General features: G+C 40.5%; 1 protein-coding gene across 5 annotated transcripts; it reads right to left on the reverse strand.

Annotated features, from left to right (window-relative positions):
- Positions 1–550: 550 nt before the first annotated feature.
- On the reverse strand, positions 551–25463 carry tasora (transcription activation suppressor a). 5 transcript variants are annotated; one of them, XM_058630913.1, is made up of 29 exons: positions 25034–25463; positions 22138–22283; positions 19381–19473; positions 19049–19121; positions 18860–18951; positions 18229–18360; positions 17815–17924; positions 17538–17569; positions 17262–17367; positions 16975–17078; positions 16124–16227; positions 15768–15840; positions 15423–15497; positions 15049–15245; positions 13824–14114; positions 13513–13702; positions 12423–12548; positions 12044–12180; positions 11300–11465; positions 10274–10771; positions 8654–10059; positions 8020–8142; positions 7377–7536; positions 7069–7177; positions 6740–6918; positions 6494–6643; positions 5006–5139; positions 4282–4786; positions 2567–4147 (listed from the first exon to the last, which is right to left on the reverse strand). In XM_058630913.1, the coding sequence occupies exons 1-29, from the start codon at positions 25299–25301 to the stop codon at positions 4131–4133; spliced, it is 5796 nt and encodes a 1931-aa protein (XP_058486896.1). In that variant the 5' UTR covers positions 25302–25463; the 3' UTR covers positions 2567–4130. The 5 variants fall into 5 exon arrangements, with proteins under 5 accessions (XP_058486893.1, XP_058486896.1, XP_058486897.1 ...); XM_058630910.1 differs by lacking the exons at positions 2567–4147; positions 4282–4786; positions 5006–5139 and adding exons at positions 551–1351; positions 1733–2546; XM_058630914.1 differs by having other exon boundaries at positions 2567–4786; positions 5006–5091.
- Positions 25464–25488: the final 25 nt, after the last annotated feature.

Genomic DNA, 25488 nt, shown 5'->3' on the forward strand with positions numbered 1-25488 from the left:
ATCCTTGTGAGACTGAATAAAGGAAAAACTGAAATATTTTGTTAAAATAATCTGTAACCTGTCAAGTGATGTTCAGGTCTCTGTAGAATTGAGAATAAATTAGATTTAATTAGACATTTAAAGGCGTTTTTGTTCCATAAAGGAGACAAAATTAGATCGACTTGAGTGAGAATTTCTCTCACCTCAGCCTTCCCTTCCGTGTGTGTTGGAGAACCTATAAAGTCTTCAGTTAGCATAAAAACTCAAAAGATGACTCGAAAGTTTGTCCTTTGTAGGTTATTGTAGAAGCACGGCGTTCCAAAATGGCAGGATCTATATGACTAACCCGGCTCCTGATGAAAATATAAAATGCTCATTCTGTGGTTATGAAAAACAACAATTCATACAATACAGGTGATTTATCAACCAAATTGCCAAATTTAAATAAAATTCACCTAACATTTACACACTGGATGTTTAACTTTTCTGTAAATTAAAATTAAACATACAGAGAAGAGCTATAATGGAGGCATTTATCATCCACTGTCCACCATCATGTAGAAAATATTAAAAGATACTCAGATTTTTTGGGAATTATTCAGTGACGTTTAATACAAAAAACTCTTGACAGTACAACAACTACTAAACAAACACCGCCCCAGGGCAACAAACCCAACATTAAGAACAAAAATGTTTTTGTTTTTTTTACAAAAAGACAAAAGTGTCCACTGGAAGACATAAGGCAGTCTGTCCATTCCTTTATTTGTCGTGTCTTTAAATTACATGAGCCGCAGCAGGTGTGGACTCACCTGGGACGATCAGCTGGTGTGGATCGAACTACATCCCATTAAAGCCTCCCCTTTGGCCTCCTCTGTACATGTTGCTGCCCTGACCTGCTGGATTGTGGTACATCCCCAGCAGTGCAGGACCACTGACAGCCTGTGGGAGGCCCCACACCATGTTAGAAGTACCTGTGGGGCCCAGGTCACCTGGCCAGGCGGGTGTGGGTCCCAGAAGGCCCCTTCCTCCGCCAAGGGCAGTTAGAGGCCTCAGCATGGGACCCACAGGGAAAGGTTGGCCGGGGTAATGAGGCAGGAGGTGGTGCCGCATGTATCCATGTCCCCACTGCTGGTGCTGGCTGTGAGGAGGAAGCTGTGGATGTGCCAGATTTGGCTGGAACTCGTGTTGCTGGTTGGTAAATTGCTGCAGATGATATTGGGACTGCTGGATCTGATGTAGTTGGGGCCGAGCAGGATTCGGGCGGTCCTCCTGGCCTGTTACCATAGTGATGCTTCCATTTACCTTGTTACTTCCATTAACGGGTAGAGTTCCCTCTCCCTGTATCGGCCTCTCCTGCTCTGACTGGACGTCTCTACAAAGAGAAAACATGAGACAGACGACGAGAAGAAATCATGACTGAATAATTTCTTCTGATTACGCAACAACAAAGCAGCACATGAGTTCATACACAGTTAGCGTTGTGACAGAAATAGTTAAAGAAAACACATGTTGCATGTTCCTGTATCAGGCAAGGCTAAATTTCTAATATATGTAAACCCTGATCATTAACAGTGTATGTTATGGCCCTGGAAGCTGGATAATTATCTGATAATGTTCAAACATCTGTGCAAACAGATTTGCAATTAGTGGTCGTTTCACCAACAACAGCATAGCGGTAACACACATCTCCTCAGGAGCTTGACAACCATTTTAAATATTAAAGCTTCTAAAAGAGACTACTTTTTTTACTCACCCTGATCTGTCGCCCTTTGCAGGACCAGGGGAGGTACTGGAGGTGGCTGCACTGTGTTTAGTTGATTGGAGAAATGCAGATTTTTCTTGCTGAGCTGCTTTTTCTCTCTCTGTGTTGGTTTTGTCTGTCAAGTCACCTGGTCCTGTCACTGTGGCTGTGTTTTCATTATATGAAGAGGTAGATGAGTCGTTGCTAATGAGATCCTGGTTTTCTTCCAACAATGTCAACACTCTGTCCCGTGACTCGCCTTCTCCTTGTCCTCTTTCAAGACTTCTTCCCCTCCTCTGTCCCTCTGTGGGCAGCTCCACTCTATTCTGTGTCCATTCCTCTTCCACCAGCTCTGGCTGCAATGTTGAGTGAATCAACTCCAGAGTGGCTGCTATGGCTTTCCTGCCAGGTGTAACCTGGGTCAACTCAGAGGAACCTCCTTGGCCAATAGGAGGAGTGTGATCACTAGAAACAGGGTTGGACGGGAAGTTGGAGTTGGGGGAGTTGATAGTTGACTCTAGCTGGGAGTCTAACTGCTGCTGCTGCTGCTGCAGCTGAGCCTGGCGTTCGGCTCGTAACTGTGAGATGGCTAGTCGAAGAACCTCAAAGTCTGTGTCTGAAGGTTGAGATCCAACATCCTTACAGGAGGCATCTGGGACAAGCTGGTCAGAGAGATGAGGATGTGGGAGGAAGCTGGAGCCAGGCTGCTGGAGAACATGTTGGTGCTGTTCACTAGAGGAGAGGGGATGGACGTGCTCTGAGAAAATAGAGGGCGAGCGTTCAGAGCCCGACGCAGAGTCCCCGTGACTCAGCTGTCTGTCAAGACCTGAGGAAAGAGAAGAACAGTCAGCCGACGAGCATCAGACAGGTCCATGCCCATCATTCTGGGATTTACCTGGAGCCTTGACTCATATCCAAGCGTTCCTTACATCCAATATGGAAGAGAAGTTTAGTAGCTACCGAAACATTAGACAAAGTGGAAATGGAGTGGAAGAAAGACGCGAAAACAAAACACAACCAAAAAACAACCCAGGACTTTAATTTCAGTAAAGTCAGGCCAATTTTTCTTGTAATTTTATTCAGTACAGCAATTAAATACAAACTCACAAAATATACAGGTTATAAAAAGAACATTTCAACAATCTCTCAAAATTCTCAACTTTCCCTCTAAATATAATCTAGAAATATGTTTAATATGTTTAACTTGTTTATTGCAATTAAAAAACAGATTTCTCCATAACTTGCATGATGTGTAATTATACCAGCAGAGGGCACATATACACTTTTTTTAGGCTATTATTTATAACTTTTACTCATAACTAACTTTTTCAAGTAATAAACTTCTTAAATGTATTGTCAAGCTTCTTGGCTCCATGTAATAACAACCTATTTGAAACGGAATCATTTTGGTATGTTGAAAAATCAAAAAGTAACTTGAGAAAATCTTAATTTAAAGGTTTGTCAAACATCAAACACCATCTAAAATGGACAGATGAATAATTATGAGAATAATCATTACATGGACAGATTGAATTGACAAAAACAAGCTTAGACATTTAGCTTGTGTATGTAATGCTCAGGCATGTCTTCAATAAACCTGGTGTAATTAAACCTTTTTTCACAGCAGAAATAGTAGGATAAACAAAGGTTTTACCAATAACATTGATTAGGATTCCAATCCAGTTTTAAGAGAGGCTGTGCTATTAAATCATTGACATTGAAGATGTTTTTTGGCTTAAAAAATAAAATCTGCATATACTTTCTGGATGTGTTCCAATAAAAAGAAATAATCATGTTGTATGGTCATTGTAGCATATAGCCCAGCACTGAAATGATCCAAATAAAGTTTAAAGTTTATAAAAACAAAACAGACAGTGGGACAGTGATGCATGTGTTTGTGCGTGACCACAGTGTAACACAGGCAAGGGCAGTGTCTTACTTCTGTCTTTTCAAGAACAGAATCGAGAACAGTTGCTGTGCACATCCCGAGCCAGAAAGGAAGTGAAAAGGGAGACCTCTGAAAATGTGTGTCACTTGATTCAAGTGACTATGAACACAGTTAGCTCTTACCATTAGCACCAGGTGAGTAATTTCCCACTGTGTAACACAAGTTAACACAGATCCAGCAACCTCAACCACACCGGTAACAAGGGGAAAAGTTGTTTTGTGTTTTGTGAACACACCATCACAGCTTTCCACTTATAATTTGATCTCTCCAATCAGGACAGATGATAATGCCACATCTGAATGGAGACTTGGACGGGGAGCTTGTGCAGAATGCAATCTCAATTTTTGTTCTATGTTCCTCTCTTGCATTTTGCTTGGGTGACTCCCATCTCCTCTGTGGTGGAATCAGTTCAGAATCAACTCCTTGGATTGGTCATCACCCTCTCCCTTCAGGGTCCATGCTTTACCCGGGGAGGGACTCTGACAACAGGTGGAGGGGGGGAAATGAAGATGATTTGGGTTGGAGAAAAAAAGAGAGGAAGTGACTGGCTGTGCAGGTAGAGGTTAAGAAGTGTCCAGCATGGACGGAGCAGCAAGAACGCAGATCTGGGTACCGTTTGGGGACTGGAGCTCGCACCAAGGTCCTTCAGGGTGGTCGTAACAAATTACCCCACATGGCACCCTTGTCTGACTGGATAAATGGTGAGGAGAGCCAACAAAGACAACGGTGCTGGCTGCCCGCAGATCCCAATATCGTTGACCGAGTTGGTGGTAAGGCTCACCTTTAGGTACCCAGCCCGGTCTTGCACAGTAGATGTCTGACCAAACCATGGGGTTTAAAAGCTGCTGGTCACTGAATCTTTGACCATGTCGATTGTACAGCTGCAAGCGACGTGTTCTTTCAGCAGAGACAGTTTGAGAAGGGGGTGGCTTGTTTCCATAAAGGTCGCCAAAGACTTCCAGTAATGCAGAGTAGTGGTCATGTTTTTTATTGGGGGCCACATTTTCCTGTCTTTCAGTTCTATGTAGTCTTGGTTCTTCTACTTCCACTTGAGGGGTGAAACTGGTGCCAGCTTGGGTACTGTCAGGGTGAGGCTGGTCTGTTTTCCTGGTGTTGGTCTGTGGGTAAGGCAGTATATTAGTGACCTATGTCCTTGACAAAATCCCAAACCACACAGAGGGGCTCTGTGAGATGACAAATTATGGTCCAGTCTCATTTGAGGACAAGGACTTTTCTAATGTCTGATAGGTATCAAGAAGGTAAGCCTTATATAAGACCTAAGCCCTAAATGGTTTTTTAAGTAAAATTTGGAATAAAGTAAATATAAGTGGACTTACCAACTTTCTCATATCAAGTGGCATCAATTTATGTATTTCAATGCATGGCTGGCTGCTGTTGATGGCTGCCATTATCTTCTCGCTTACTGTTGTTAGAAGAGAGCACAGGTCAAGTGTGCATTCTGCCCATGCTCCTTCCATAAGCGAACACATAAAGAGAGAAAAAGAGAGGAATAGAATGAAACTGACTGACTTATTAACCCATAAACTGAGGGGATATTTGAGATCTGTCGTCTAAAATTACTCTAACTAAATTAATCTAAGTGCGATGTAATACAATATCGCAACCTGTTGCCAAAGATAGCATGCTAGCAGTTAACAATATAGGTGTAATGTTTCTTTCCAACTGTCCTTCAGTGGGACATCATTCTTAGAATGACAAGATATGGTTCTGCCTTTCCAGTGAGCATTCTGGTCCATTCTTAGCCATTTCAGAAGGTTTGTGACGCAGCCTGGAACTCCAGTATCTTTATCGAGACTTTGTAAAAGAAAATCCATAGAGATAAATCCAAAATGTGAGCATCTGATGTAATTATATATCCATATTCCATCTTTAAAAAGGTTGCACAGTTGTTAGCAGTCTCATGAAGCCATGCATTGATTCTCCAACCGATCAGAGGCCACATCCGTGTTTGCCAACCAATCAGTGGCTCTGTGGAAGCTCTGATCTGTAAATGCTTTGTTTAGTGAAATACGCTATCCTTGAGTGTGGCACATTTTTTTCAGCCTTGTGATGACGACCTGGCAAAAACATCCATCCAGTGAGATCCAAAAGGCCAGTGCTAAGTCGAGCTCCAAACACACCCAATCAGTCTCTTCAGATTCCATCACAATAAGCACATTTCAAGGTGGTTTAGAAAAGCATGCGGTGACATCATTTTGCATGTGTGAATGCAATCCATCCATCATTAGAGACCGATCCGCTGCAGTTTCACAGTGAACTACAACTTACACTAATCCCACATGTTGATTTGTTGATTAACACTCATCACCATTTTTTCAAATTTAAAATCTTTTTTTATTTCATGTTGAGGCAAAGTTTTGCCCTCTCGACCCATTTCCTACTTGTTTCTTGCAATAATGCATGCTGTTGCATGCTAGTTTTACTCCGATTACAGGCAGATGACCATTAATAGACGCATAGATTTAAATAAACCCAGCCTACAACTAATTTATCTGTTAAAAATAAGCTATATGTTTGTGATCAGCTGTTCAGGCTGCATCATAACTGCAAAAAGTCACAAAGTGCTTTTAAGAGAGAAAGCGAGCATGAAAACAGTCAAAACTGAGGATATAAAATTATGAGGTTAAGAATCAGAGTCTGGTGCTGGGAGAAATGTATATAAACCTCTACATACACTCCTGATAAAAATTTTAAGACCAGTTTTAAGACTAGTCTTAAAATTTTGATCAGGCGTGTATATATATTTTTTTTTCCTTTCATTTTACGTTATCCAATTCAAAGAAATACATTTGCAACAAACTGACCTTTGGTTGCCAGCAGGGCGTCCAAGACCGGCTGCCTGTCCTTGACATTGTGATAACCGACCATTCTGGTGAAGTTGTGGAGAATTTCTTCAATACCACCCACGATGATGCCACCACTTAAGTACTCGGGGGATTTTTTTAAAAAACGCTCTGAGTTAAATAAAGAAGACCATTAAAATATGTAAGACACTGGAAATTTGGACTTAATCAATCACTGATACCGACATTGTTGGTGCAGCTACGTACCAGTAAGAAAGACTGTGTGTCGGAACTGTGTGTACCGAGCCTGGAGCTCAGTAAGACATTCCAGGTCAGGTGACTGATGGTTCATCATGTCGCAGTGATGATATGGGAGGAACTCAACAATCTGCTTCTTCTGATAGGCTGAGAGTAGGTCTAGAATTTTTGCTGAATCTCTCCTGAACCTGACAACCAAAGGGAAACACACACACACACACACAAATTAAAAGATGTACTTTCCTATCTGAATTTCAAAACATTGTGTTTTCAGTGTCAGACTCCATACAATCATCATTCTCTCTCTGTACGGCATCAAGTGAAGGAAGAATCGGTACCTAGCTTGTTCTTTTAATTTCTTGTGGGTTTTGCAGTGCACCTTCCACTTCCAAACACTCTCGAGAGAGCTGTGTTGTTCCAGAAGCTTCAGCAGTTCAGCCAGTTGATCTGCAGATCAACATCTCATTAATCAACACAAGCTAAAATACCCAGCACAACAACCAGCCAGTTAAATGATGTTTTATTTGCCAATCAACTTATGTATTCAAAATGCATTCATATGTGGATGTAATGTCGGAGCAAAAAGATCTATTACTATTGCCTAAAACCACACAAATGTTGTAAAATCACTGATTCTCTGACCTACCATAAGTGATGAAGTCAGGGTTGAGGATCAACTCATCTGAAACAACGCAGCCTCCAGACACAAAGAGCTCATTGTAGCTGTTGTTCCTGATGTCATCCAGTGTATCGATACCCACAAACAAAACGGAGGGACGCCGTTTCAGAGATACCAGGCATGGGATCTGTACACCAACATCGCAAACACACAAATTAATTTTTTTTGTTTGGCCATTTAAATTACTCAGTAGATCAGCTTGTACGTGGTAAATAAGGTTAATATGTAAAGATCAATGATGATAAAGAAAGCTAATTTGTCCTCTTACTAAAATAAAACATGATCTTATAAGGACAAAGTCACCTGAAAGATAAAGGGAGTTTTTTCTTTTTCTTACACTGAGATAAGGCTGCCTGAACCCTCACCAGAAAGTGGCTACACACCCTTTTAGAATAGTGTCGATAGCAATTAAGTTTTTACTACCAGTGACCATGGATTCAAGATTTGGCAACCTGAACGAGTACATAAGTAGTGCAGACAGTGTTCCTACTGCGCAAGAACACACTACAACAAAAATGCTAAAAAAAGAAAAGTGTAGTGTGTAACTTTTAAATATAAACAAATGTCAGGTACATTCAAACCATTGTCAAATGCTTTCTTTCAGAGGCACCTTGTGTATGTGGCCAGCTATGTCTTTGTTCTTTATGATGACCAGTAATCTGTTGTCTGGGTTTTCTTGGTTCAGAAAGGCCACAGGACTCTTTTCCACATTACCCTGTTTCACCAGGTATGCCTGCAAAGAAAGTACACAAAATACACACAAAGTTTATAAACTGTATATTTACATAAACACAGCAAAACAAAAAACCCTACTTATTCAAATTAAGCTGTGAAATTGATTCATTGAATCTCTGCCATTGCTGTTTGCACCGATAACCCCTATTTTTCTTCTGTATATGTGTCACCTTTCTATAGTTTTTAATCAGAATCTTCTAAATTGAAGCAACACTAATGTTTTACAAGCAGCAGCACTTTTGGCAGCTATTCAATTTCTTGAGATCTACTCCAACTACACACTCCCATCCTTTTAATTTCAACATGGCAACAATTTTACAATACTTTCTAAACTAGAAGAGCTGTTTTCACACCAAACTCAGTTTAGAATTGTTTGTCATTTTCAGCATTAAACCAAAATACAGTGTGTTGTTTTTAAGTCACGATTCCATCACATAACTAAATGTAGAAATCAAAATATTGGTGTGTGTGTGTGCATGCAGTGTGAACTTAAATACCCATGAAGTTACCTTGACGTTGTCAAAGACATGGTCCCTCGGCTCAGTGCTGTGGAGGTAGAACTGCAGGGAGTTTTTTTTGACATCTTTGATGATCTTAACCAGACTGTTGAATACTTCTGGCTCTAGCTGGTTGATCAAGGAACTCAGGGCTGTGGCTGGGGGAGCAGGGCCAGACCCTGAGGCTGAAGTGGATTCCTGCTGGGGGGAGTGAGAAGGTTCTGCCAGGGGCTTGGAGACAATGCTGGACCCTAGACACCCAGTGTTTGACCCTGCTAGACTACTTCCTCCTTCTGCATCAGACATACAATCCATGGTCTTGGTAAAACTGTTGTCTTGTCTGACATTATAAAGGACTGTTCTCTTGTTCTCTAATGTGTGACTTTGCTGTGAGTTCCAGTGGGACTGTGGCAACTTGTGTGAAGGAGAATGGAGGTCAGTGGTGTCACCAGGCTTGTAAACAGAGTCAGATGCAGAGGTAGGAACAGTAACAATGATATTAAGAGCTGGGGATTTGCTGTTGTGTGTTGCATCTGGCTGCAACACTTTACCTCCTCTGGAGAGAGCCGGAGTTTGACAGACTGAAAAAGTATCATCAGCAGCTGTCAGATCACCACAGGGAGCACACACTTCACTTGTTTTAGTATTAGATGCTCGAATGCTGGAAACAAATGCACTCACGCTGCTAGCCAACACAGTATCAGCCTCAGACTGGCTGGAGTGAGAATTTCGGTGGTGGCAATTGTCACCAAATTCTGTCATCATGCTGTTAATGCTGTCCTGCAAAGAACTTACGTAGTCTTGGACAGGGGGACACGAGTTGTATAATGACACATAGTGCGAAAACTGAGCTGGTAAGCCGGGTTGAAATGTGTGTTGAGGTGCAAGGTTTGCTGTATTTAAAGTCGAGTGTGGAGGTTCAGGGAAGCTGCAGTGAATGCTCTCCTCCTGCAGGAGGTGCTGCATCTCAGTAAAGAAGTCGCCAATATGTTTGTCCACAATGTTGTCAATATCTCTGAGAGGATGTGCAGGAGGTGAGGACAACGATTGAGAAACCAAAGAGCCACTAATCAGTTCATTCACTTTTCCCTTCTGCTCCTTTTCATGGGCTATCTCTTGTGTCCTATTCACCACACTCTCTTCCTCTTGTTTATACCAAGAGACCCCTTCTTCTTTATGTTGTTGCACTTTCTCAACAGGCTGATTGTCTTTTTGCTCCTTGGGAAGTACTGCGTCTTCCTCCTTCACCTTCCTTATTTCTTTCTGTGCATACTGCTTCCTGTTTGCAAAGGGCAGAGGCGAGGGGCTTGTTGACTTCTCTGCAGCTTGAGGAATAGATGGTTGGACGGATGTAAAAAAGTATGGCTGTTGGTTCTTTTCTTTTTCCTGAGGATTCTCTTGTTTGTCCTTGGACATTCCTGCAGGGGACATATACGGCATGGTTACTTAAGTCATGAATGCTTTCATATTATTTGAAGTGAAGTTCAAGTGCAGAAATTGGTTGATGTAAATTAAAAATCGAACTTATAAATTCAGCTTTATGTCTGCACTCTTAAAAAAAAGAAAAAAAAGAAGACAAAGCTGCAGGTGGCATTACAGCCCACAACTTGAAACCAACATGGCTGAGGTTACCTGTAAACTCTCTTGAGGTTATAGGAGGAAAATTCTCATCATTAGCACCACTGTTGCCCTTGTTAATTGGTTTGAGTTCAACAGACACCAGGGACTGGGACTGGTAGGGGGAGAGGGATAGTCTGCGATGAGGGGATGTGAGGTGAGAAGGAAACATGGAAGATGGGCACCGAGAGGGGGAGGAGCAAGGACTGGGCTCCGGCGAAGGGCACTGAGATGGGGAAAATGGGGGACTAGTGTCTGGAGACGGGCACTGGGAGGGTGAAAGGGGAGGGCTGGGATCAGGTGATGGACATTGAGAGGGGGAGAGAGGAGGGCTAGGCTCAGGGGACAGGCACTGGAAGGGGGATGCAGGAGGGCTGGGCACAGGTGACTGGGTGGGGCTTTTCCTGGAGGGCTTGGTTGCTGTGGTGATGTGAGTTGTCGCTGCGAGGTGTCGGAAACGAGGGTCCTGAGGGATGAGTCTGTCTTTTGGAGACAAGCGCTTTGAACACAGACCTGTAGACAGAATTTGTTCTCCATCAGTTTTTTATTCACAACGTCATATTCACCAGTGCTTCTACTAGTGTGGCAAAGATTTGGCTTAATATAATTCACTTCAAAAGTTACAGTTCTGTACATACATTGTTTTATATTAAATTGCTTTTAATGTGGATTCAGTGCAAACTGCCTATTGGCTGTGATGCTCCATAGAAGAGGCATCTGCATGTTTGATCAGATTTAGCCTTATATTTTACACAGTAAAATCTACACTGAAATAGAAATCCATCCTCCAGTACAATGAGTGCTCTTCAGTATATTATACATCTAAAATAGACTGATGATCATTTTAATGTTACATAAATATATTCATAGTCCCTGGAGCTATTTCTTCTTCTTCTTCTTTTTCTTTTTAAATCAAGCACAAATCCTGTTTGCTCTTCAACTTCTATTCAATGTTTATAAACTGTGTATGAATACTAACAATGACTATATTATTTAGTGTGTTTTTACTATGTTTTGTATATTCTGTCTGGGCAGACGGACCTGTTATGGGGATAAGGACCCATGGGATCTCCCACTCTTCCTCATCTTCGTATCCTCCTGCTCCCCTCCCTCCTCTTCCGCCTGCAGCTCTGTGGAGATTCATCTCCCCGCTGTGGGAGCTGGGACTGAATCCTTCCAAACTACTGACACTGCCTGCAGTCTGCTCCTACACACACACACACACACACACACATTAACTTACATGAAACATATTTAAAAAGATATTGTCCAATGTAAGCACCTTGGTCCCAGGGTCAGGCAGCTCTATGAATCAGTTTTGGGTGGGTATTACTCAGTTTGCTCCAAGTGTTTAGACTAAGGGTGTAGGGATTAAGACGTGCAGTATGTGGTTAAGGGTGAGAAGAGCTAAAAGCATTTAGGTCAAAGGTGAATAGGGAGAATGCCTTAGATGTGCTTCTACGAGCAGTGTCTGGTACTAAGCTACACGAATGTGTATGTTGAGATAAGTTGAAAAAAGCAATATATGAGAACAGATGTTATTTTCCATGACATCCATTTACCTAACAATAATAATAATCATCTAATCATTCTGTCACCCAGTGGTAACTGAGGACTGACTACATTCATTATGCTTGGGTAAATGGTCACGTGTTTCCAAACAACCTGTGAATGTGGATTTGTGTGGATCTGAGGACACATTCAGAACAGTGAGGACATTCAGACATGTGATTTAATTACTCAGGATGGATGTTGAAACCAGGTCAAAAAAAGAATCTTAGTTACCTCAAGCTCTTCCTGCTTCCGCAGGTCAATGTCACAGTTGGTGGGCAGGCCCAGCTTGGTGGCCAGCCTTTCAAATGGACATGATTCCTTCTGCTCCTCCTCCTGACTGGTACTTCCCCTGGCAGCCCGACTCAGACCTGTCAGTGAGCAGACAATTAGTTTTTGAAATTGCTGTTAAATTAGTCATAGAAGCTTTGTCAGATTCAGCTTGTCATGACCAATTGAAACAGGACAGCGAAATGCTCTTTTGCAGTGACAAAGACAAATATTGGTTAGACAAGGACAAAAATAACGTAAATAAACAAATGAAGCTTCGACATGTGGTCGTGTAGTAAGTCACTGTATGTTGTCAGAACAGAAAGTCTCAATGTCCATTCACCTGTCAGCAAGCTGAGAAGTTTGACAGATAGCTCAGATCCATCCTCCCTTAGATGAGAATCTCTCAAACCCACTGAGGCAATCACAGATGTAAGAGAATCAGGAGAGGCAGGCTGGCTTCCCTCAACTGGGGGCCAAAAGTAGAAAGAAAATAAAACAACTGCCACCGATACACATCCACAATAAGACGGGAACAAATTCTGAAGCATTCAGACAGATTGCAAAGCAGAAACAATCTAAGTTTAAAGGCAAAGCAAATGCAGAGAATTTTAAAATAGTAAAGCTCCCCACCACAGAATGATAAAACTTAAAATTACTTTTTATATGAAGTTCTGCTTTGTGTTTCACAAGCAGAATGTTTTTTTCAAAACGCATGCATTCACATAATGAAATTTAAATTTTTAATTTTCTTGCTCCTGATGTTCATCTTGAGGACTGTCATATTTTTCTTCTCTAATGGCTCTTTTCCATAATGCAATTCCAGCACTACTTGGCTCAACTCTACTCAGTTTGGCATCAGTCACGTCGTTTTTCATTTCTATAGTACCTCCTCAGCGTGGACAGGGTTGGCATAACTGCTGTGTTGTTGTTTTATACACAACACAAACACACAAACTAGTGACGACCAAAGCAGTTGTTTTCGGTGTACTGAATCATGAGAATCCGTTAATTAAAAAGATTAGTTCAGTACTTCCTGCATGACCGGAGTGCAGACTCCGTCTTACACGGTCACTGAACCGAAATACGGCTGAACAGGTTGTGATTTGGCTCATGATCGCTGGCTTTCGTCAGTGTGGTCGCTAAATACACCAGACTCCTCTGTTAAATATTGAGATTTTAGAAATGTCCTTGCTAAATTAATGCATGTTATCATATTTTTAACTGATCTACAGTTCTGTATGACATCATTCAGTTTGATTCCCGTGTCGGACGTCGCGCTCATGACTCTTGGCACTCTCTGCCAATCAGTGGCCGGCAGTCTGTTGACGTCACATTTTACTATTGACTCTATCCCTAATAGAAAAGCAAAAAATACGAGTAGAATTGAGCCAAGCAGTGCTTACTGAGGTACAGCCTCCCTGGTTTCTTACCTGGAATCTTATCATGGCCTGCAGGTCCCTGTGATGCCTTCAGATATTTAAGTGCCCTCACTGCTGTCTTCTGCTCAAGCCTCCTCTTCCTCCCGGCTGCTCTGAGCCCACCTTCTCTTCCTTCCTCCCTCTTCACCTCGTTTTCTGCATTCCTCTTACAGGTCAAAACCAGGTCTAACAGCTGCTGCATCTGAGTGACAAAAGACAAACATTATAGATCACTCTGTGATTTTGTAGTTTTGAGTATGTTTCTTTATGCCACCATACTGGGAAAGAATTTAATTTATGGTCACACTTATGTTTGTTTTCACCTTTTGAGAGTTGGTCTCTCCATCTCTAGTGATGCCTGTCATCTCCTTCCCCGCTGATTCTCTCAGGCCTCCACAACTGTTCTTGGGCTTAATTTGCTGTGGCTCCTCTGGGCCACAGTGTGTCTCTACCACCTGCCTGGCCCGAGCCACTGACAGCAGGTAGAGGGCTCGGTTGGCCAGGTAGGAGCGCAGGTAGGAGTTCATGTTCACCTGGTGGTGTTTAGGCGTGGGAAACACCTTTTCTTGCTCATCCTGTTTAGAGTCGTACTCCCCCATGGGGTACTGTCGAACCTGGAGAGGAAAGACAGCAAATTGCTTTTTAATGTGATGAGAGAGGATACTTGGATCTCATGCACAATCTATAAGGAAAAGGCTTTTCTAGTTTGCAGTGCCAACAGTGGACCAGACCTCATTTCTATTTTTTCAACAGAAATGGACAAAAACACTGTTGAAAAACATCTTCTCCCTGCTGCAGTTTTGAATCTTTCGAGACAGCACTGACCACCTATGTTGCTTGCACTCCCATTGTGCTCTCAGCAAAATATAATTCCAAATCTCTTCCTCCTCAATACTATCAACAACTTCATCAAAACTACTGAACACTACATTTTAACAAGTAGACTCAGAATGACATCTAAAAAATATGAACATAAAATTGAGAGCTACAGTAAGGGGAGGGTATTGAACTGCAATACGTGTGTGGTATTTGTGGTATAAATACAGAATAAAGAAACACAGACCAGAAATAAAGAGAAAACCTAAATGAGAAATATACTAACTTTTTGATCATTATAAGTCCTGTGTGTGCAGATATGACAATAAAAAAACGTAATCAAGTATTTTTTGGGCTGAAGTAACGCTGTCTCTGATATCACCATGGCCACAGTGCAACCTAGTACTCGCCCAGGGTGTGCCATAATGGGACAGCAGGGAGAGATGCCACAGAGCCCTGGGTCAAGCCTCCCAACCTACATGTAACCTACATGACCCAGACACTACACATATGCCACACTAACCCTGGCAATTTTTCAATTCAGGAGGACCAGTTAGCTCACGAAAACCAAAGACTTTTACTGTAATGGGTAATATCATTTTTGTTCAAATATATTTCATAAATTTGCATAAAATAATTATTGTCTGAGAATCCATCCAGAGACCGCTCCATATCTGACATATTTAATCAATACCCAACCCGAGCTACATTTGAAAGAGATGTTGGTTGTACCTTGCCATCCTTCAGGCCAATGAGGTATTCTTTTGTCTGGCGTTCCACACCAGCAGACAGCTCAGGAGAGGGGTTGGCACGGGCTTTGACAAGGGCATGATGCAACGCTGGGATAAACAGGCTCAGATGCGGCATCACTTTGGTCCCAGACATCTGTGACTCTGAGGCATCATGAGGAGAGGAGGCACACCTTGATGCTACAGCAAGAAATAGAAAAGCAACATAAATATTTCATTTCCATTGTACATGTTAAAGCTGCAGTAAAATTTATTTTAACAGTGAGTCAAATAACAAACTACACAGCAATTTAACTAAACATTGGGTACAGCATCAGAATACATGCATCTCCACACTGAACACTTCCTATTACTCACTGGATTTGGCCAGATCTCTGGTCTCTGGAAAGACAAATAAGGCCTGAAGACACCTCTTCCAATTCTCACCTCGCTCTGGAAGAACAAAAACATCATCAGTCTAAGGAATAGATTGTTTATTTTGTTCTCTATGTATATCAGAATTTTTTAATCTTTTGTTATGAGTTATGAGGAAAATACAGAAAAGGAAGACCATCTTTTTATTAGATGTAAGATAATACATTGAATCTGATATACTGTACATTTAGACTTCATATTCGTCATTATACTCCATAAATGTACACCAGAAAGGTATAAATATCACGATTACATCATTATCTTTTAACAATATGCCACAGGACATACCAGAGGGTGTGGCCATCTGAACACTGGAGAGTAGAAAGAGAAACCCTTTCTCTGAGAGAGGAGTCACCAGAACCTGCATGCATAACGGACAGCTTTTGTTGAACACTTTCTTCACTTTCCATCTTTTTTCATTCTATTTTTTTTTTTTTAAAGCATTTTTTTTAAAAGCTCTCTGGGCCAATATCTTTGAGACTTTTTTGAGGGCAGAGTTAAAAAATAATATTTCAATGCATTATTTGGTATAATAAGCAGCAATAATATATATTTCCATAGCACGTTGACACTAGTGTTTAATCAAAAACAAATGCTTTAAGCAAAATATACACACATTTTTAATGTTAAAGCAAGGGACCCACCACTCTCATCATCTCCATTTCCTGCAGCAGTTTTGTCATGGTGCTTGTTGTACGACCTCTGTCTATCACCTCCAGGAGCCTGCAGTAATGCCCATTCTCCTCAACTACATAAACACAAATACACACAATCCTTTTTAGTTTCTGATTCACTTTCTGAGAATGCACCGACAACAATATGCCAACAAAACCAACCAACAATTATAAATGGTTTTGTGATGAGATCCTCGGGAGAGAACAGAGAGAGAACAGAGAAAACACACCATCCATGTGTATTTTAACCTAAGCTTGTTATATTTTGGTAGGTGAGCAGAACTGTACTTTTATTTGCTTATATATATATATATTTTTTTTTAAAAGGTCACTGAAGTAATGTTCTTTACTGAGGCTTAGACTGACAAGAAAAAACAACAGAATCCTGCTTTGAGGCTGCATGCACCACTGTTAGGGAAAGAGGGCAGGACTACAGGTAAAACAGCTCTGTATTTGTGTTGTTAAACTGCAATCAAAATGGTGAACATGTCACTTCTCTACATGTTTGGTTGAAGAGGTGGTTTGATACCAGAGGTTTTAAGTTTATATTCTGTACAAACACTGACAGGTGTTGTTGTAAACTCCAGTTGCAGTGATATTCACCTGCACTAAATGTGTATTTGTATGTGTGCGTGTGCAGCGCACATCAGGCAGAAAAGACAGACCTTGGGGTGAGGTGATCATAGAGATAGATCTGCAATCAGTTAGAAAGTGCCTAGATCTGCTTCAATACGATACTTAAAATCAGGACAGCACAAGTTTTTGTAATTCCTATCCTGCTGTGGAACATCTCATTAGTCGGAGAATAAATTTGACGTCACCTTCTTCGCTGCTGTTGTAACGGTTGTAGGAGAACAAGCCAGATGGGAGGAGCATGGTCACCTGGTCAAGCCTCATCACACGACCAATGTCCAACTTCTCTGGGCTGGGGGGACACACATGGTCGGATATACACATAGAAGCTAACTTAGATATATATACATACAAACCTGAAAGCACATGCTACTTAATTTCCTCTGGATGAGGAAGTATGTTTCACAGCAAAGTGACTCATTTCAGAGAGTTTAAATATCTCTGAAACGGGAAGAGAAGCCAGGTCAGTACTCACAGTCTGTGAGGCAGGAAAGGAGGAGAGAAGGAGCGAAGGGAGATCTGGCAGAGAACACGGTCGCCTTTAACTAAATCTCCAGTCCACACTGTGAATTGAGCTCGGACTAAGAGAGCAATATACATTGAATAAGAGCGAGAAAAGGAGAAAAAAGGTGTTGGGTCATTAGTGTCAGGGTCAAGGCAACACTTTTATGTCAAACATTCAAGTAGTAAGTGTGACCTTTCTCCTTTAAATTCTGGTGTGAATAAAATTGAAAAAATGTTGGGTGCTCACCTTTATTCCCCTCTGCAGGTTGACTGTTCAACCTGTTCATCAAAGACAAAAGAGAGTCAACTGTCTGTCAAAATCCTAACTGTGTGTCCATTTGCAATAATTCCTGTATAGTTTAAATTACTTCCAAATATTTATTGCAATGCATTTAATAAAAATCAAGATTTCTAAATGTATGTGGTCTTTAACATTATTATTGCATAATCAAGCAGTTTGTCAAACAACCCTGACAGGATTGTGAGTGGTATAAACCTCATATACACAAATGTGATGTTCATACCTGGGAAGTATTGTATCCTTTCCTTTAAATTGAAAGGAGACAACAGCATAGGGACAAACTTGACGAGGTCGCTGCCGCAATTCGTCAAAGGAATATTCGTAGAAGTATTGCTGAAAAAAGAAACATAATGACAGTGTTAATGGTAATACAATTTCATAAATGCCAGTCCTCCACCAAGCTTGTAATAAGACATGAGTGGCCAGGTCTGTGTGTTCCGTATTCAGCTGATTAATTTCACAAATAGAATGGTCACATCATTTACCGTTATAATAATTTGTTTTTTATTTGGCCTCAAACAACGTTGTTTCTGCCACAGCTTGAACAACAACATGGACTTAAAACTAATAACAACAACCATTGCTGTAAGACTATTCTGAGTGTGCATACATATTTGTTTTTCCTGTGCGTGTTTACCTGTGTGAATTCAAAAGCACGGAAGGAGGTGAGTGAGGTGACTTTGCTGGCGTTCTTAAAGATGTGGCTGTCGAAGCGAGGTGTTGGATCTAGAAGGTTTTTTACATTTTCATAGATGCTCTTCACTTTACCCTGAAACCAAAAATAGGGACAAATCAAGTGTCAAAGTCTGGTCATCATTTTGTTCTAAAACAGGGTCGTTCAAAACATGAATGTTCAGGCTCAGAAAACATCTCCACACTGCAAAGCTGCAGTTCCCACTCTGTCCCTAGCACGGTCAGTTCCTGGTCATGTCCTTGTATGTCTTTTATCATTATTAAATAATCCTCTAGAGTTTTAGACATCTATCTGTGTACGGTAACATTAGTCCAGATTACAGCCAAGAAACTTGGAGCTACATGGTGCAGGAAAATCCGCAGCTGTTGGCACAAAGGCAGGCAGTTATTTAGGAGTGTGATTTGCTTTTGCTTTGCGGCTTTTGGCAGAGCATCCACTGTCAATATCAGATGATTCAATTTATTTTATGTGAAAAGCTAAAATTGTGTGATTAAAATACAACTGGGTAGTTCTCCTGAAAGGTCAGGTTTATTTTTAGCAGTAGAATCGAAACTCGTCGAAACAGCAGACCAACCTTCATCACTTTGAAGATGATGATCTCCCCTACGGCACCTGGGGCGAATAAGCTAACCTGGAGTAGGTCTGAGTATTTAGACAGATATACTCCTTTAGACACAAACAAAGGAGGAACAAAGATTACTGGTTTGAAAAGGTCAAAACTGTACAAGTATCAATGTATAAGCACATATTAGTCCATCGTTACCTTTATGAGGGTTTCCCAGCACTGTCAACCAGGTTTGACCCACACAAAGTCCATTCTCACAGAGCAGGGGCAGCTACAGACAAATAAATAAAAGGAAGAAAAAAAATACAAACAGAAGAAAAAAGAGAGATCAGTTTTAAAGACAAGACCTATCAATAGTATTTGAATCAATGTGATTGAATCAGGTCTCACATTAGTACAAATATTTTGTAAAAAAGCCAGTATAAAATATCTTGCTCTGGACAGTACCAACAAAAACTTTTTTTTGTGCTTATTTCAAACTTGTTTTGGACCAAGTACAGAACTTAATAGACTATCTGTGTTGATCTCACCCTGACAGCATCTGCCAAGAGGAAACAATAATTCTCCTCCAGCTCCTTTTCAGTCCTCCCGTCTGCCTTCATCTCCCTCCTCTTCTCCACAAACTGAAATAAAGATGATCAATTCAATCAATCAAAAAAATTAACAAATTAAACGATTCAAACTATCCTGCTGCTGAAAACATGTTTCAGCAGTAGGTAGCACTCAGAGATGCAGTCTAGCTCTAGACAGTCAATCAGACTACGTGTATGTCCGTACATGTGTCCATATTATTCCCTCGTGAGTGACAGTCTTGACTTGTTGCCTGGCATGTTACAACGTCCCAAAGTCACAAAGTGATGCAATCAATAGAGATAAATTAATCAGGTTAACTATTAACTTGGATGGTGTGAGAGCCCGTTTCGTTGTTTTTTTTCTCTTTAGTCATCCATCTCATCTATAGCTTTCGCCTCGCTTAGCTTCACCATTCTTAGCAGTCAGCCCTGTACATCATCTGTACTGTGCGGTAGTTTATTAAGTCATATAATTTGAGTATTTTTGATTTGATAAATAATTGATTTGTATGTTCCCTGTAATTGGCATAATGTAGAATTCTCAAGGCTCTTTTTTGGAGTATAAACAGGGGATAAGTAGTGGCTTTATAAGTGTGTCCCCAAACCTCTGTACAGTATTGCAGGTGTGGAGAGACTAGTGCGCAATACAACAAATATAGTGCCTTCTGATTTAGTAGTTTTTGTATGGACACACTCCTGGCCAGCTTACCTTTTAAGTGTCTTGTGTATGGTTAACATGTCATCAATAATCACTCCCAGCACTTTGTTCTCACTAACCCTTTCAATATCTACTCCATTAACTTGTATGTTAATACTTTACTTACAGCCTTTTTTCCCATACAGCATATATTTAGTTTTCTCTAAATTTAGTGATAGTTTATTTATATTAAACCACACATGAAGCTTGGCCATTTCATTATTGACTGTTTCCACTAATTGGTTCAAGTCATCCCCAGAACAGAAAATATTAGTGTCATCTGCGAATAGTATTAATTTCAGAATATTGGATACTTTGCATATGTCATTAATGTATAGTATAAACAGTTTTGGACCCAGTACTGACCCCTGTGGGACCCCACAAACTATGTCCAAGCAAGTTGATGTGTTATCACCCATCTTAACGTATTGAGATCTGTTGTGAAGATAGCTCTTGACCCATTCCAGTACTATGCCTCTAATACCATATCTCTCCAGTTTAGCTATCAAGATATCATGGTTGATGGTGTCAAATGTTTTTTTTTTTTAGGTCTATGAATATTCCTATTGAATGTAATTTCTGGTCAACAGCATCAGTAATGATTTCCACAGACTCAGTTAAAGCTAGCGCTGTCAAGTGGTTTCTTCTGAATCCATATTGACTATCGTATAGCAGATTGTGTTTGTTAATGAAGTTGTCTAGCCTATCGTTAAATAGTTTCTACAGAATATTTGACAGTTGTGGTAGTATTGAGACTGGTCTGTAATTAGTAAATTCGTGAATGTCCCAGTTTGAAATGACAGGTTGCAGATATATGTGAGAGGTGAAACGATTCCATCTATTACTCTCTTAATTAGCTTCATGTCGAGGTCATCAACATCAGTGGATGTTTTTGCTACGCATTTGTTGAACAGGTGTCTAATCTCTCTGTCCTTCACTGGGGTGAGAAACATTGTGCTGGGGTTTCTGTCTCTGTCCTTATCAAAGTGGTCCCAGTGAAGGAGTGAGTCATGAATGTTCTTCGCCAGATTCGGCCCCACATTGACAAAGAATTCATTAAATCTTTCTGCTATGATTTCCATGTTATCTTCCTTTGTGTTATTATCCTTGAAGTAGGGAGGGTAGCTAGGTTTTGTGTTTTTGTTTTTGATCACATCTTTTAGAATATCCCATAGTTTTTTAGTATAGTTCATGTTTTCTGCTAGCAGATTACTGTAGTATTCTTTCTTGCGATCATTTAGGATGCTATTTAGTTTGTTCCTATATTGTTTGTATCTCCTTTCTGACTGTTCCGTCCTTAATCTTATGTATTGTCTATACAGGGTGTTTTCCTTCTTGCAGGCATTTATCAATGTTTTTGTTAGCCATGGTTTCCCCTCCTTATTCTGATTTGCGTGTCTTTTCTTTACAGGACAGTGTCTATTATACAGCGTTTTAAATATTTGCAAAAAGGAATCGTAAGCGCCATTTACATCTGTTTCTTTGTAGAACTCGTTCCAGTTTTGCCTCAGTAGTTCATTTCTCAACGTAAGCATCCCCTTTGCAGTCCTGACCCTTCTATATGTGTTTTTGTTCGGTGTCTGTGTCTCAGTGTGCTTCCGGTCATAGATAGCAAAGATTGGCAGGTGGTCACTTATTTTATTTTCATCATAACTTCTCAATAACTGGCTTCTTTGACAAACAGTCAGAGAGTAACGTGAAGATTCTCAGTTGTCCATACATCATATATTTGGGAATTTAGATCACAGACAAATGGACTTGCTTGAGTTTTCCAAAAAAAAGCTCTCCTCTCGTTCACTGAAGAAACCTCTTGAGAAGAAAAAGAGTGAGGTGAAACGCCTTCAAGGAAACTTAAGCAAGTCCATTTGTCTACAATCTACATACCTACCTTCTATATACACTCAAAAATGAAAGGACTGCATTTTGTTTATACAACATTGGACAAACATTACTTGTTTAAATTGTGAGTTGGAGAATGGAGTAGATTTACTTAAGATCTCCATCTATCTAGAACTCACCTCTTTTTCTTGCAGCTCACTGTGGACGAGGCAGGGTTTAGAGTAGGTGAAGCAGCCGGCAGAGCCAGGGTCAAAGTAACTGGAGGTCAGGATGTTCATCATGTCTTCAAACTCTCTAGACTCAGTAGATACATACTGAAAAAGAGCTGAAAGACACAATACCATGAGAAAAAATAACCCCACCAACACTTAAGTGTTCTAACCTAGGGGGTCCAAACCTCTGACAGTACTGGACTTTGGGCTGGGCCAAACTGGGCTGTGAAAAACCCACAAGAAACAAGAACATAGCATTGTGTTCTGGAATTTTTTTTCTGGAAATGTCAAACCACAACTACCAAACCAAACAATGCTCTGCAGCAGACTGAACATTAGAGCATTACAAATCAGCAGTAGCTGTCATAGCATCTTATAACAACCTTGATTTGTATGCTTTGTACAGTGGCTTAGGTTGACTTATGCTTTTCATATCTTAACATGATATTAGGGCAGTCATTCTTTATTCAAAATTAGATTTATTTATTTGACCACCCCTTGTATCATCCTATTATCTGCCCCAAAAGTTAGTGGTTATTTTCAGGTTTCTTCTTTTTTTATTTCTTTGGCCCATACCTACATACCCAACCCAGATTTAACATGAGGCTGCAGTATTTTTATACAATGCTCATAACAGACAAGGCAGACAGGTAGCAGAGAAAATATAACCTCCATGACATATGCAATACCTTTAAGTTTTCACCCATTCGTCACAGATAATTTTGAACTGACCCCACTAAGTACTGCAGGAAGTATTTTGTATACTACTTGTATACTGTATATATCATCAGAAGAGTGGTGGAAAAAAGGTTTTTTTTATCATAATAACCATTTGTGTCGTGCTTTAATTTCAGAGCATACTGGGTAAATGTCAATATTAGGGTTAGTGAGCCACACCCAAACATATGGTTTTAGCACCTGGGGAACAGACAAAAACAGCCGTTTACCACCCCAATTAAAACATGACCAGTGCAGGCTTTTTTGTGCCTTATGTGCCAGATTCTCAGGAGACTGAAGAACCTGCAGCAGCTGTCTCCCTCAGTGTAGTGTTCACCTGAAGCAAACACCTGAGAATTGTTTAACCTCACCCAGAACTTTAAATGAAAATAATTCATTATAGTGGAGAAATAGGTGCATTATATATTTGTTTGTGACTTAAGTACAACGTTAGAAAGCTTGTTGAGGTTCATATGCACCTTTGTGAGCAACAACGTTGTACAAAACACAACAACAACAAAATCACTTCTCCTCATAAAACCTGACGCTCAACCATACAGTCTCCTAACAATAGGATACGTTTTAACTCACATGAGCATATGGTTCATCACAAACACTCTACACTATAATGGTGTTACAAGTTTAGGTTTCAGATTTCAGTTGGCTAGCGGAAGAGGAACGGCCATTGTAGCCCCACCACCTCAAGACTGACGTGTTGTTTAATATGTCAACCAACCTGATCAGCATAAATCAAAACAGAAAAAAAAAAAATATGTATATATATATATATATATATATATATATATATATATATATATATATATATATATACACGTGCACACACACTTAGGTGAAATGTAGGTTACATTTATTAGATTTTTGTGGTGATCTGTACATGATCACTTGACTGTATTGGCAATTCGGATATTATTGGGAGTGCTTGGGCCGATAAAGAATACCTATATATATATATATGTATATATAGGTGTTTCCCTGTGCCCAACTGCAGATAATTTTTTCTCTTCTGTAGTGAAATGAACATAATATTTTGCCTACGCAGCAGATGTATATATAAGTTTTCTTCAGGGTGCAAAATAAATAAACTTCAAAAAAACACTTGTCGTAGAAGGCACCAGCATAGAGGGAGGTCAAGGAGGTAGCAGCCTATTTAGCCAACTGTTGTTGGTGTCTTTGCCAATAGCCGATAATACATTTTAAAGCCAATATCTGCCAATACTGATATCATGTCAGTAATATTGGGCATCTCTAATTGGCACTGTGGGAAACAGAGTGGCATTGGCATCTCTCTACCTGTGAAATACTTCAATGCTCACCACAATTTAAAAGAGGTTATTGAAGTTCCTGTTGACGTTCTCACAGTTCACCTCAGGCCTTTCCCAGTAACTTGTTTGTTTTTAGGTGCCATTCGGAAAATAGGGTTATGTAGAAGTCCCAATGGTTCAGAGGTGTGTGCATCTGATGAACTTAGTTCTTCCTGTTCAGCTCCGAAAACCACTATAGCCAGTGTCACGGAGTTCACATTTATCCTAATCTGATGTTTTTAAACTGTAAACTGCACAGCTATCACATAATTGGCTGACTTTACAATGACATAATCAATCAAATGTTTCTAACTGAAGTCAAAATTATGAAGAAGTAGGATAAACACAAATGGCTTATTGGGACACATAATAAACATACTGTGGAAGACACACAATACTCACTACAATGCAAAAGTATTGCTCACTATAGTCGATATACGAAGGTGCACTAAACCTCAGTTAGCTACATAATGAACACATATTTGGCAGCACAGATAAATATATATATAAACAATACATTATAGGGTATATGTGTAACCTTGAGCAGAAGCACATTAGCTGATTTATATATATATATATATATATATATATATATATATATATATACACATATATACACATTAGCTATATATAGCTGTTTGATTGAAAAAAATTGCTATTTTGTCACTATGTGTAGTTTCGTGATGGTTTACTTCTGAGGAACAAATGAACTGACAGGTTACGTCAAATAAGATATAAACTAGCTTAAGCGTTGTGTTAAATAAAAGCATACACTTGTCTTTTATTTATTTCACTGGGTAGCAGGAATTCGGCTGACCACCTACCTCTCTTTTCCTTCGCTTTCCTCGGTATATGGAACTTGTTCGGTTCCTTCGGCATGTGCCTCTTGTGGACGACCATCATAGCCGGGTTCATCCTGTCCATGTTACCGCCAGCAGCGCTCAGTCTATCCAAAACAGTTTGACTTTCTCTCGGAGAATGCATCTCGATCGGCTCGCCATCTTGCAGGCTAACGCTAGCGCCAGAATCCGCGGCAGCAGCAGAGAGCCTTCTCGGGCGAGCAACCTCCCTCCGACACAGAGTGTTGTCCATTGTCGGAACCTCCACCAAACCGACGTCTCTCTTCCTAGCCGTTACTCTGTCCTCGTTAGTCAGGTAACAGCCCCGGGATAACCCCGCTGTTACCTACAGCTACAGCAGCAGCGGAGGGACTCGGACCAACACACAACAACCATGATGCTTGAGCTTCTTCGTTTTCTTCCGTGGTGATTTCGACAGC

This window comes from Solea solea, chromosome 6, assembly GCF_958295425.1.
Source record: "Solea solea chromosome 6, fSolSol10.1, whole genome shotgun sequence".
NCBI lineage: Eukaryota > Metazoa > Chordata > Actinopteri > Pleuronectiformes > Soleidae > Solea > Solea solea.